Source organism: Dipodomys merriami, unplaced genomic scaffold (assembly GCF_024711535.1).
Source record: "Dipodomys merriami isolate MVZ:Mamm:240054 unplaced genomic scaffold, mDipMer1.0.p SCAF_39, whole genome shotgun sequence".
Classification (NCBI taxonomy): Eukaryota; Metazoa; Chordata; class Mammalia; order Rodentia; family Heteromyidae; genus Dipodomys; species Dipodomys merriami.
In genome coordinates this window covers 11881967-11896117 of record NW_027205492.1, presented here as the reverse complement: position 1 = coordinate 11896117, position 14151 = coordinate 11881967, and the positions used below count along the sequence as shown (strand labels likewise).

Sequence of the window (14151 nt, the reverse complement as noted above, 5' to 3'; positions counted from 1 at the left end):
CTTTTCCAGAACATTCTTTTTTTTTTTTTTTTTTGAGGGGGTCTGTCGTGGGGCTTGAACTCGGCCTGGGCGCTGTCCCTCAGCTCTTCAGCTCAAGGCAAGCACGCTACCACTTGAACCACAGCACCAGTTCTGGCTTTTATTCTGCTTAGGTGGTGCTGGGGACTTGAACCCAGGGCCTCATGCATGCAAGGCAAATGCTCTACCACTGAGCCACCTTCCCAGCCCCAGAACATTCTTTGCACAGGACCACACACTGTGCATTTATTTGCCTGTGACATTGCCAGTCACGGCTGCGCCCAGGCCGGCGTGTGGCATTGCAAGATCCACTCGTGCCCGGCATCTGCATGAGCGGCGTCCACCACTGGGAGCAAAGTCGTGGGGAGCCAGCCTAAAGGAGGACAGGCTCTTTGGGGGCTCATTTCAAAGATGGGGGTTGTGATTCCTTGGGTTGGGGATATGGAGGCAGAATCACATGATGGAAGATGCTGGAAAGAGAGGAGACAAGGACCAGGCTCCAAATTCCTTCTGGGAGAGGTTCCACCGCATCCGGCAGCACCCTGAGCCGGGGACCAAGCTTCAACCCGGGGACCCCGGGCAGCACCAGGGCCCCTGCAGGGCAGCCAGCGTGAGGGTGCTCGCGGGCTGCCCAGGTGCGGGCTGCCCAGCTACGCGCTGGTTTGCTGCTGTTAGTGGCTGCCTTCAGGTACTGCGTTTGCCTGGGGTGAGTGAGAGGGAGCTCATTTCACTGGTCAGGCCCTCCCAAATCATTTCCAGAGAGGACATGGCCCCTCCCTCCCAGCCAGGAGCCAGCCCCGCCCACCCCGCCCGCCTCTGCACTGGCAGACTTCCGTGTTGCTTTTGGCCTCTGCCCCCTAGTGGCAGAGATGCCTCACTGCCAGGTTCGTTGGCCTCCACTAAGAACAGATGATTCTGTGAAGTCTTTTGCCTTCCGCTTTCCTTTTTTTTTTTTTTTTTCTGGTAGAATATCTATTTGCATCTTTTTTTTTTTTTTTGGGTCCATCATGGGACTTGAACTCTGGGCCTGGGCGCTGTCCCTCAGCTCTTCAGCTCAAGGCAAGCGCTCTACCACTTGAGCCACAGCACCACTTCCGGGTTTCTGGTGGTTTATTGGCGATCAGAGTCTCATGAACTTTTCCTGCCCGGGCTGGCTTTGAACCGTGATTCTCAGATCTCAGTCTCCTGAGTAGCTAGGATGACAGGCGTGAGCCACAAGCACGGGGCTTCTATTTGCATCTTATGAACACTTTTACTCCAGGACGTTTGAGAGTTTGAGAGGTGAACAGTCCGGAAATAAGATCTTCATCCCATGGATGTTTTGCAACTACTCTCTCCATCCACGTCCTGACTTCTCGGTCCTTATAGCAGGATCTTCAAAGGCCAGGCATTTAAAAACTCTGGGTGCATCTAAATGGTCTGCTCCTGCTTTGATTTGCGTTCTTTTGATGTCATCTCCTGGAAGACACACACATCTTTTCTCAGATTTACTTGTATAAGTTCCATGGCCGCCTCTTTTACACTTAAGTCTGTGATGAGGCCAATTTTATTGCTGGTGTGAGGTGTGAATCAGCATCTGGTTTTTTTTCACATGTGGAAAATACGTTCACCAGCACCATTTGTTTAAAAGCAAACAACAACAACAACAAAACAGTCTCCTTGTCCCATGGCTTCCCGGTACAGCTGTGGGCTGTGCAGACATGTGCTGGCCCGGGCAGGGGTCCATCTCCCATCCATTCGGATGCCCTGAGCCCCCTCCCACCCATCCTGGCCTTGATTCTCTTAACTCTTTTTTTTTTTTTTTTTTTTTTACCGGTCCTGGGGCCTGAGCGCTGTCCCTCAGCTCTTTAGCTCAAGGCTAGCACTCTACCACTTGAGCCACAGAGCCACTTCCGGCTTTTTTATTTTTGCTTATGTGGGGCTGAGGAATTGAACCCAGGGCCTCGAGCATGCAAGGCAAGTGCTCTACCACTGAGCCACCTTCCCAGCCCCTCTCTTAACTCTTATGGTAATCACCAAAATCAACTGGCTCCAGTACCCACCCTGGTCCTTTTCCAGAATTACTTTGGTTATCTAAATCCATGTTCAAATCCACTTGTCAACAAATGCAGATTTGCTTGCTGCTGGGATGGGTGGGGGCTATGACCAGATCCGTTTGGGAAGAATTTTTCACCTCACCAGCATCCATCCTTCCCATCCACACAGGAATAAATCTCACCTAGAAAGAATTTTTTTTTACATCTCCTTGGACTTTTTTTTTAAAATTATTGCTGATCTTGTACAGATGTTGGATCTACAGACAACTTTTTCCTATTTAGGGGACTATTACAAATTGTACTACTTTGAAAATTGCAATTTCTAGTACTTTTGTTTAGTATGGAGAAATATGGCTGATTTTTTTATATTAGCCATGTATCCTGCAACTCTTCTGAACTCAGTTATTAGTTCTAGTAGTTTGTAAAGTTCTTGAGACTTTCTCCTTCTTTCCTTCTTTCTCCTTCCTTCCTTCTTTCCTTCCTTCTTTGCCAACACTAGGGCTTGAATTCAGGTTCTCATGTTTTTGTTCAGTATGCTTGCTTGACTGATTCTTTACCACTTGAGCCACACCTCCAGCCCAGCTTTTTGATGGTTAACTGGGGATAAGAGTCTCAGAGTTTTGTGCTGAAGCTGGCTTTAAACCATCAGATCTCAGCCTCCTGAGTAGCTAGGATTACTGGTGTGAGACTCCACACGGTCTCCTCAGGCTTTTCTATATAGGTAGACATGTCACCTGCAAATACAATTTTACGTTTCCCTTTCCAGTCCTTGTATCTCTGCTTGGTTTTTGTTTCTGATGTTTTTCTTACCCTGTGGCCATGGCCAGGAACCGCAACATGGTGCTTGCCTTTGCCTTATTCCCAAGTCAGGGAAAGCATACAGTCTTCTCAGAAAGCAAGATGCTGGCCTGGGCTTTGTGGGTATCTGTCGTCAGGCAGAGGGATGTGCCTTTCTGTCCCTAGTTTGGGGAGAGCTCATCACAAATGGATTTGGATGTCATTTCTGTGGAGGACAACACAGGCCACATTTACATCTGCTGACTCGGCTGGTCACACACTGAGGCTTTGTGCGATTGAACCAGCCTTGCACTGTAGGAGAAAGGCTTGAGGTGGAGTCACTATTTGATTTGATGTTTGCTGGGAATCCTCTCATGTTCATTTGTTCTCAGGTACTGTCCAGTGGTCTGGGTGAGGAGATGTTGGCAACAATGGCCTCTAGCGGGCTCCCTGTGGCTGTCAGGGTCCTGGCCTGAGAATCTCAGGCTGCTCCCACACCATCCCCCCACTCACTCCCTTCCTTCCTTCCTTCCTTCCTTCCTTCCTTCCTTCCTTCCTTCCTTCCTTCCTTCCTTCCTTCCTTCCTCCCTCCCTCTCTCTCTCTCTCTCTCTCTTTATCTCTTTCCTTCTCTCTTTTTTTTCCAGTCCCGGGGCTTGTACTCAGGGCCTGGGCTCTGTCTCTGAGCCTCTCTGTGCTCAAGGCTAATGCGCTACCACTTGAGCCACAGTGCCACTTCCATCTGGCTTTTTCTGTTTCTGTGGTACTGGAGAATCAAACCCAGGGGTTCATGCATGCTAGGCAAGTGCTCTACCACTAAGCCACATTCCCAGTCCACCAGCTCCACCTTTCTGCAGAGCTGAGGCTCAGTGGGACCTTGATGACTCACAGGCAAGTTTGGGACCTCCATGGCAAATGCTACTTACAACCTGGTTGTTTAAAGGCTGGTTTGCACTGTTTCCACGCTTGGCCTAACCCCCTCTGCATGGACGCCACAGGAGCTCATAGCTTCTCCCACCTGGGGATGGATGCACATTCGAATACACCCCAACTCCATGATGGCAACTGGTGGGCAGAGAGCACCCCCAGGAGCTGCACGTGCCCTCCCCACCTACAGCTCCAAACATCCTCCAGCTCAGAGTGAAGAGGACAAGGTGCCATCAGTGCTCAGAGCCAGAGGCACAAGACGCTCTGATTGGCCAGCTCTGGCCACACCTCCCCCAGAGCTGCAGGTGAGGTCAGCACCCAGGTGACCAGAGCCAGACCCAAGTGATATGGGGGGCACACGAGGAGGAGGCTGGGGGTCCCGGGAGGCACAGGGAGGATCCGGCCTCATGGGAAATCCACATACCCTCCCTTAGACGCTTTCTCATCTCGGGATAGTTTATTTTTATTTTATTCTCATTTGCTGTTTTATTTTTTGCTGGTGCTGAGGCTTGTACTTGAGGCCCAGGCGCTGTCATGCTCAAAGCCGGTGCTCTACCACTTGAGCCACAGCTCCACTTCTAGCTTTTTGGTGGTTAATTGGAAATAAGAGTCTCACAGACATTCCTGCCCAGGCTGGCTTTGAACCAGATCTCAGATCTCAGCCTCCGGAGTCACTAGGATGACAGGCGTGAGCCACCGGCTTCCTGACTTCATGTAGAGAAGTCAGTTGGTTTGAAACAGAAGCCACTCACTGGGGTGGCCCACGCTATAGACAACAATAATGACTTAAGTAATGCGGAGGTGATGAGCGGGGCTGTCAGTGCTCAGTACACAGCATGTCTCCCTGTACTGTCTCATTTTTGTTCTTTTTTTTGGGGGGGGGTGTCTGGTTGTGGGGCCTGAACTCTGGGCCTGGGCGCTGTTCCTCAGCTCTTCAGCTCAAGGCTAGCGCTCTACCACTTGAGCCACAGCACCACTTCCGGCTTTTTTCTTTTTGCTTATGTGGTGCTGAGGAATCGAACCCAGGGCCTCATGCATGCAAGGCAAGCGCTCTACCACTGAGCCACCTTCCCAGCCCCCTCATTCAAGTTCTTAAGCAATGAGAAGTTGGTCCATTCTGCAGAAAGAGAAACTGAGGCACAGAGAGGTAAAATAACCCACCTCCCAGGAGGGCTCAGAGGTGGCCTCTACTGGGCTTCTTTGCCAGCGAGAGGAGACGCATCTGAAATACAGTCCCCGGTGGCTGGGCCCCCGTGGGAGATGGCGTCTGCCCCCCCCCCCCCAGGAGACATCCCGGCGGCCTGGGCACTTTGTCTGAGACCCAGATTCGCTCTGCCTGTCTCCTCACCGGCTCCGCTGACAGCCTCCACCAGACCAGGCTGGTATTTTTAGCTCGCAGGCACCCTGTGCAGCCCATAGTACACTCTGACCAAATTTAGCCATGTCCAGAGTCTGCGGGAGTCACAGTGAATGCAGAGGCCTCGGCCGCCTCAGCAGACCTCAGCAGCCCTGGGGCCCCGGGGGCTGCAGGGGGGGGGGGATTGCCCGGGGCCTGCGGGGCTCGCGGGAAACCAAAGGGCCACGTGTGGAGGGGAAAGCGAGATGCACAATCCAGCATGTGGGCCGGGCCAAGCCAAGCCCCAAACACAGGTGCCTGAGTCTCTGTGCAAGGACAGGGTGTGACAATGGGGGCGCGTGAGGTGACAGGGCCGCTCTGCGCAGATCTCACGTACACCGCGTCCCCTGTTGGATAACTGGGCACTCGACTGAAGTCGGAGAACCTCATGCAGCAAAAAATGTAAACTATCCCAAGATCTGCTGGCGGGCGCTGGTGGCTCACGCCTGTAATCCCCGCTACTTGGGAGGCTGAGATCTGAGGATCGTGGTTCAAATCCAGCCTGGGCAGGAAAGTCCATGAGACTCTTGTCTCCAGTTACCACCCAAAAAGCCAGCAGTGGAGCTGTGGCTCAAGTGGGAGAGTGCTAGCCTTGAGCACCAGAGCTCAGGGCCAGGCCCTGAGTTCCAGCCCCAGGCCCGGCATCAAGCCAGCGTCCCGCTTCTCCTGGCTTGTCCGGAAGTCTTGCCTTGGGCCCGCATGCTGGGACGCTGGTCAGCAGCTGCCCCTGGGATGGAGCCCGTTCCCACCGCGGGGCCCGCCCCCTGGCGCCCCCTCGGGCACAGCCCCGCCTGGCCCCGGCGGGCTCGGCAGTGGCGCTTGTGCTGGTCAGGGCTGAACAGCGGCGGCGACGGCGCTCCACGCGCTCCTCTCCTCCACCCGGAGGGGCCGCGTCTCCAATGCCCACCAGCCGGGCCCCAATCTTGGGCTGGGGGAGGGGCGTGGAGGCTCCCCAGAGATTCCAGACGGACAGTGGAGACAATGACAGAGATGGCGGGAGAGACACGGATACAAAGAGACAGAACCAGACTCAGCGAGGGCTGCACGTGGCTCGCGTGGCCTGGCGCCCACTCCCTGCCCGAGGGGAAGAGCAAGAGGGGGCGGGTGTGGTGATGGGGACCCCACGGTGCACCGCACTGGGGCCTCCTGCTGCAGCTTCGACACGGAGGCCAGCGTGCGGTGGGCAGCGTGGGCCTCTAGGGGGCGCTCAGCCCCGCCCCGCTGTGGCTGAGCTTCCTGATGGACGAGCCAGGGCAGGCGCGGGCACCGGGCCGGGCGCTCGAGTCCTGCACTGAGCCAGGGCGGCCAGGGCGGCCAGGGCGGCCAGGGCGGCCACGGCTGCGGCCCTGGCAGCTGGTGGCGGCTGGTCACGCGTGGTGAACAGCAGCACGGGTTTGCACAGGTGCTTGGTCAGTGGGAGCCGAGTGGCCCTGGGTGCTGCCCACAGGCTCGGGCACTCAGACCCCGGACAGCGCAGAGAGCCCGGCGGGCAGAGGGCATGGGTGCACACGGAGGGCCTCCTGGCAGCTACCACCGTCCACCCGGGTCCCTCGGCGTGAGCCGGCTCCACCCCCCTCCCCCCCCTATGAACAGCGCGGGTCTGCGCTGCGGGGAGCAGGGCTGAGGCTGGAAGGGGTGGAGGCCAGGCCCTGCTCGGTCCGCTCAGTGGCCCCCTGGCCTCCATCCATGGTCCCCACCCAGGCTGCCTCCCCAGCCCGCCCCAGCTCCGTCCAGGCAGGGACACAGCGCCACCCCTGGGTCACCGCGCCTGCGGGGGTGCCCACCCCCCCCACCCCAGTCCCCGGCCAGGTGCGCTCAAGACCCCGGAACAGGCCCAGCAGCCACTCGCGAAGCCAGCCGGCAGCCTCGGAACCCGGCTCGGGTAGCCAGGGGCGTCCCGGCTCCTCTGGCCCACGCCACCCCGAGTCCGCTGGAGTTCCGGGAAGAGGGTCCCCAGGCTGTGTGGCTCCCAGCTCAGGTCAGGCCAATGCCAAATCCCCACTGCTCCTGCCAAGAAGGGACATAGGGAGGGAGGGAGGAGGGAGGGGGGAGAGAGGAAAGGGGGAGGAAAGGAGGAGGGAGGGAAAGCCCTGCGTCTCCCTCCCTCAGGAGCTTAGAGCCTCGCTCTTCCTCCCTTGTCCCACGTGAATCCTCTTCTCTGCAGAGGAGAGCGAGGCTCGGGGCTGCTTGCGGCCCTCGGATCGCGTCGGCACACGGGCCGCCGTCCTCCATCTCAGCCCCACCAAGGCTGATGCTTGTTCCTCTCGCCAAGCCTGTGGGAAACCTCCTGCTTCCTTTGGGGAAATCAGGGGAGAAGGGAGGTGGGGAGGAGAGGGCAGGGGAGGGGAGGGCAGGGCAGGGGAGCTGTGGGCACAGAACTGAAGTGCTGTTCAGGGTAACGGGGTGAGTGCCAGTTGAAGGACGGGGCCCCCTGGTGGCCGGCTGCGGAGCCCGCCCTGTGCGCTGCCCTCACTACACCTTAGCAAAACCCAGGTGGGGAAACTGAGGCTCTCCGTCGGGAGGAAGAAGGTCTGGAGCCCAGACATCTGTGCCGCAGCCTGCACTCTCTCCAGGCACCAAAGGCAGAAGGCCTTGGACATCGGAGTGGAGCGGAGCCCAGCTGTGTGGGCCCGCACCCCTCCTCCTGCAAGCCGTCACTGCCCTTCCGGCTCACACCTGCCATCTTGAGCTACTTGGGAGGCTGACGCTGGGAGGATTGCAGGTGGAGGTCAGCTCAGGCAGAAAAGTTCTCAGGAAAGCTCTCCTGTCAATGAACAGCTGGAGCGGAGACTCCGGCTGTCCTAGCTTCCGGAACGCCTGGCGGGGGTGGACCTGTCCCCAGAGCCAGCAGGGCCACCTGGTGGATGTGCTCTGAATAGCACCTCAGGGCAGGTGGGAGGCTGGCGGCCTGCAGGCTCAAGCAATGACCCACTCCCCTCTCCCCCGGAAAAAATGCTCCCCAGTGTGGCCACTCCCCTCCCCCCCCCAGGGCCCCATTTTCTCGGCCTGGCAGTTGCCAGCATCCTCACCTGATTGCAAAGACTAGCTCTCGGGGCCCGGGGTGAACACCGTGGGCCGTGGACGTGAGCAGCCATGTTCCTGGGAACAGCCGTGGTGAAGTTGAAAGCAGGATCTTTCAAGAATGTTTTGTGCACTGGGCGCCAGGGGCTCATGCCTGTCACCATAGCTACGCAGGGCTGAGGAGCTGAGGTCTGTGGGTGGTAGTTTGAAGCCAGCCCAGACAGATGAATCCAAGAGACTCTTATCTCCAATTAACCAGCAAAAATCCGGAAATGGAGGTGTGGCTCAAGTGGCAGAGTGCCCCACAGTTTGGCATGGGGCCATGTCCGCTGCTCCCCGGCTGTCCCTGGGGTAAGAGTTACTCCAGGCCACCGTAGGGGTGAAGGAGGACAGCAGACCATCAACCGGATGGCAGGAGTGAGTTCGAGTCCTGCTGCGGCAGCCAGGAGCAGGGAGGAGGCTAAGGGGCCGAGTAGAAGGTGAGCCTTGAAACCCAGGCTAAAGAAAGCTCACAGAGCCGGGCGCTGGTGGCTCACGCCTGTAATCCTAGCTACTCAGGAGGCTGAGATCTGAGGATCGCGGTTCAAAGCCAGCCCGGGCAGGAGAGACCATGAGACTCCTATCTCCAATAAACCACCAGAAAACCGGAAGTGGCGCTGTAGCTCAAGTGGTAGAGCGCTCGCCTTGAGCTGAAGAGCTGAGGGACAGCGCCCAGGCCCAGAGTTCAAGCCCCACGACCGACAAAAAAAAAAAAAAAAAAGAAAGCTCACAGAGCCAGGCACCAGATTCCAGGCACACCGGTCAGCCTAGCTACTCAGGAGGCTGAGATCTGAGGATTGCCATTCAAAGCCAGCCTGGGCAGGAAAGTGTGAGACTCTCATCTCCAATTAAGGACCAGAAAACCGGAAGTGGTGCTGTGGCTTAAGTTGAAGAGCTGAGGACAGCGCCCAGGCCCAGGGCTCAAGCCTGCCCCAAGACCAACAAAAATGGAAGAAAGAAAAAGGAAGGAAGGAAGGAAGGAAGGAAGGAAGGAAGGAAGGCAGGCAGGCAGGCAGGCAGGCAGGCAGGCAGGCAGGCAGGCAGGCAGGCAGGCAAGCTAACAGCAGGACTTATGGAAGCAGCTGGGGCCAGGCTACCCATGGCGGCCAGAGCGGTCCAGTGCAGGCAGGCTTGACTCCCAGGGACCCAGGAGAGCAGGGTGCATGCCCCCTGCCCCCAACCCCCGCTCAGCCCCAGCGGGCAGAGGAGGGCCACCAGACCTGGCCGGGGCACGGCTGGTACCAGGCGTGGTGGGGAGTCCAGAATGTGAATTGAGGGGCTCAGGGCCTGGAGGGCGCCCGGACCCGGGCAGCCTGTGTGCAAGGGCCTGGGTGGAAAACAACCAAGCGCAGGGCCGGCGTGGGCGCGGGTGGCTGACCTTCAGGGCCTGGGGACGGAGGCAGGCCTGCACACGGGTCTGTGCACTGGAGAGGTGAAGGCCGTGGATTTTTCTGGAAGCGGGGGCATGGTTCACCAGCCCCAAACAGCCCCAGGAAGCCTTGGACGCCAGCCTGGGCCGCAGGAAGTCAGGTGGGCTCTGCTTTTCCCATCTTCCCGCCATGCCAGGCTTCTGTACCCAACCAAGTAGAGGAAGGGTGGAAGGTGGTGACAGGGGCGTGGCTGGATTTGCACCCGGCCCCCCCAGGGCAATCCCCACCCGCCTCCTTCCTATTAGCTTCTGTCCTAGGAACCTGGTACCCAACTTTCCTTGTGCCTCAGCCCCTGGCTCCCCCTGTCTGTGGGAGGGGAAGGGGCCCGGCTTCCTGTCGCAGGTGACGCCCCACCAATGCTCGGCCAGCCACACCCCCAACCTCAGGTCTCTTAGGAGTGTGGGGGCAGCGCCACCCCCCTCCCAGAAGCTGATGGGGAAATCGGCCAAGTCCGGTTGCAGGACGGCAGCATGTCCCCTCAAAGCCATGTGGTCATGGTGGGGGGTGAGCCCGGCCCCCGCAGAAGGCGTGGCAGAGGAAAGCCAGGGAAGCGAGGCCGCCGCCGGCCGTGCTGTCTGCGGTCACAGGAAGTGCACACGTGCGCACGCAGCTGAGATGCGCGGACGTGTGACGGGCTTACCCGGGCGCAGCAGCCAGGACCACAGCTATGGTGTCCCTGACCCCCACGTGGGCCAAGGGCCTGGGGCACTCGCTGGCTGGCACACACTGAAGGATGCACCACTGATAACACAGGGCTGCCCTGCGGTGGCTGCCCCAGGGCCTTTACACACTGTCTGGCACATCACCCCCAGAACCTGGCTTGTTCCCTGGCTCTGCAGCCCCTTCCCCTCCGCCCTCTTAGCCTCTCCCCTTCATCTCCTCCCTCACCCTTCCAGGGACCTGAGCATTCACACTGTATGCTTGTAGCTTTGGGGGTCTGTCTGGCCAAGCACCTCAAGGGGCCTGGTCCTTGGCACCTGAGGGCACATCAGTCCTGGCGGACCAGGACTGGGCAGCTGTCTGGGCAGCTGGCAGGTGGGTAAGGTCTGGGTCCCCTGGGCCTCGGGCGATGCGGAGCTGCAGCGCTGGGGGAGCAGAGGAGAATGTGGTTTCCAAGGTGTGTGTTCCTCTTTTGTGGTCAGCATGACCCCCTGACCTCTGTGGCTGGGGCAGCAGCACCCCGCCCGGCCTTGGGGTGGGGAGGCTGTGGGGCCCGGAGTTCGGGGCGGCACAGAACCACAGCCAAAGCCACCCGAGGCCACTCACCTGTGCCGGCCACTGGGCCACGCCGTCAGAGTCCACGGCTGAACTCGCGAGCTTGCAGGTGCCCTGGACTCAGAGGTGCACAGGTGAGCACACAGACGCACACACATGCACCGCGCACACACACGGTCACACCCAGCAGGTGCTGACCAGCCCCACCCCAAGCTTCTGGCTGTCAGGGAGACGGTGCCACCCCGGCACCCCAGGACTGTGAGGACATGGGGGGGCACTAGGCAGAGGGAGAGGGACCCTCTGTCTAGCAAGGTCCAACGTGGTCCTTGCCGGCCCCGAGGAGCCCCCCACTCGTGCCCTCCCCACGGGGCTGTCCCGGGCCTCCCTCGCCTGGTTCCGAGCCTTCTCCCGCCGGGGACGCAGGTGAGGGCCAGGTCACCTTCGGACCCTCGCCCTGCTCTTGACCTCTCTCCTCTCACCCCACAGAGCAGCAGGGAGGGGCGGGCGAGGCCCCCGCAGGGGAGCCCCGGGAGAGGCCAGGGCGTCCCTGGGCCTCGTAGACGGGCGCTCCCCGCCAGGCCGCGTTCCCCGCCGGGCGCCTGCCCGGTGCTACTGGAACATTCCGGAGCTGCCACCTGGAAGCTCCTGGCGGGCACCGGGGGCGGTGGTGCGCGGGGAGGGCTCTGCGGGGAGCACGCGGGGCGTCCCGGCCGCGCAGGCCCCGCCGAGGCCTCGCTCCGCGCGCGCGGGGGAGGCCCCGGGGCCCCGGCCTCAGGCGCAGCCCCTGCCCGGGCGCCCCGGCCGGGGCTCGGCCCCGTCGGTGCACGCGGGCCCGGGGCGCCCGCCCCGCGCGTTCCCCGGCCTTTGCCTATATAAGGCCGGGCGCTGTCCTCAGGGGTGTTTGGCACCCGGCAGCAGGTTCTTGTAAAGACCTGGCGGGGAGATTGTTTGACAGCTGGCTCCCAGGGGAGATGCCGGGCGCCGGGGACACGGGGTGCTCCGGGGGGCCGGGGCAGGGCGCGGCCGGCGAGGGCGTCAGGCCGCACCCCCACCCCGGAGTCCGCTCGCAGCCACGCCACGGCCGCCCCGCCGCGCCACCGAGGCCCCTTCCGCCCCCAGGCCTGTCCCGTGCCAGGCGAGTCTCTGCGGGTGGCCGGCTGTGGCTCCTCTCCCAGCCCCTTCCCCTGGGCCTCACCTGCGTCCAGCGCCCGGGCGCTGTCAGGAGACAGACAGGTGCCCGCCCCGCCCCGCCCACAGGCAGAGCGCCGGCTGTGCCGCCAGGCCCCACCCACCCGAGCCCTCCCCACCCAATCCAACTGCAGGACGCCAAGGCCCCGCCCACCCAGGCCCTCCCCACCCAATCCAGCCGCAGGATGCCAGGCCCCGCCCACCAGGGCCCTCCCCCACCCAATCCAGCCGCAGGACGCCAAGGCCCCACCCACCCGAGCCCTCCCCACCCAATCCAGCTGCAGAACGCCAAGGCCCCGCCCACCCAGGCCCTCCCCACCCAATCCAGCCGCAGGACGCCAAGGCCCCGCCCATCCAGGCCCTCCCCACCCAATCCAGCCGCAGGATGCCAGGCCCCGCCCACCAGGGCCCTCCCCCACCCAATCCAGCTGCAGGATGGCAAGGCCCCGCCCACCCAGGCCCTCCCCACCCAATCCAGCCGCAGGACGCCAAGGCCCGTGGCCTTGTCCACACGCGGAGCCTCCTGTGGCACATGCCTGGCGGGGCCGCCCGTGCAAGGGGCACTGGCGAGAGCCCTGCAAGGACCGGCGCTTCTGGCCGTGGAAGTGTCACCGCGCCAAGACCAAGCTGCGCGGCGGAGGGAAGGGCGAGCGGGTGCGGGCGGCTATGCTTCGCTTCCTCCTTTTTGTGCTGCCTGGGCCTTGACAGGGCCTGGGCTGCGTCCTGGAGCTGCTCTGCTCAAGGCCGGAGCTCTACCACTCGGGCCACCGCTCTTTCTGGCTTTGTGCTGGTTAATTGGAGATCAGAGTCTCACGGACGGGGCTGGGAGGGTGGCTCAGGGGTCCAGGGCTCGCCTAGCACGCATGAACCCTGGGTTCGATTCCTCAGTCCCATAGACACAAGAAAAAGCCGGGAGTGGTGCTGTGGTTCAAGTAGAAGAGCCCTGGGCAAAAGAAGCTCAGGGACAGCGCCCAGCCCTGAGTTCAAGCCCAGGACTGGCCAAAGGAAAGAAAGAAAGAAAAGAGAGCTCCCGGACTTCCCTGCCCAGACCAGCTTTGAACCGTGATCCTCGGATTCCGGCCTCCTGAGTGGCTGGGATGGCAGGCGCGAACCACCTGCCCGTCCTCCGGGTCTTTCTTGTGTGGCGTTTGATTTCCGCGTCCCCGAGGCAGTGGCTCACAGGACCGGAGGCTGGTGTGGCTCTTGCAGCCCCAGGGTGCAGCAGAGCGGGAGGGGGTGGCGTGGGGTTGTGGGGCGCATGCTGGGGAGCCCCGCACACAGCCTGGGACTCCCAGGCTCCTAGCTGGGGGCTCTGGGGAGACAGGTAGGAAGTTCCCTTCCAGGGCCGGAAGCGGACCAGCCACACCCCAGCTCAGAGGGACACCCCGAATCTAAATATAGCCATAGCCACAGGGGCCCGGGTGCAGTGTGGCGAGAGGAAGCCTAGCGGGGTGGGGGTGGGGCACCCTGACTCCAACCCTCCCCCACCCTCAGGGGAGAGGAAATGGTGACAGTTAATTCTGGCCTGGCTGGGGACAGCAGGGACCTCTCCACCAGGCTGGTCCTTAGCTCTATTTCAGGAGAGGGCTGGGACAGGGTGGACAGTTGCCTGGTGTGTCCAGAGCCAGGAGCTCTCCGAGCCTCAGTTTCCCCACCTGCAGAATGGGTAGAGTGTGTGCTGCCGGAGGGAAGGGCCCCCCCTCAGATGACTGACTGCACCCCATGCCTATGTGAAGGCCCAACCTTCCCAAGAGTTTCAAGATGCACCAGCGAGTTCAAGGCCCTCCTGAGCACGGACGTGCCAGCCACTCCCCGATGTCCTACAGCTCCCAAGGCTCCCGGCTGGTTCCAGAAGGTTCCAGGGGAAGCAGCAGGGCCAGGGCGAAGCCATGCCGGGGCAGGCGTTCACAGAGCCCCCCCCACAGTGAGGCTGTCCCTGGACCTCCATGTGTCACCAGGTGACCAAGGGAAAGACCAAACCACGCTCCACACTGCACGAGTCACCGCTGTGACCACACCACGCACTGGATCCAGGGTCCAGGGAGACTCGCTGGGTCCTTCATTGCTAAAAGACGTCACTAGCCAGGCATGGTAGTATATGCCTGT

At 60.9% G+C, this 14151-nt stretch overlaps 1 protein-coding gene across 1 annotated transcript in view; it reads right to left on the bottom strand.

Annotated features, from left to right (window-relative positions):
- Positions 1–994: 994 nt before the first annotated feature.
- Positions 995–14151, bottom strand: part of Rbm38 (RNA binding motif protein 38) — a 29713-nt gene continuing 16556 nt past the window's right edge. Inside the window, exon 4 of the mRNA XM_069990046.1 lies at positions 995–1476. Coding sequence (XP_069846147.1) covers positions 1470–1476 — 7 coding nt within the window. The 3' untranslated portion in view covers positions 995–1469. The remainder of the gene's footprint in view (positions 1477–14151) is intronic.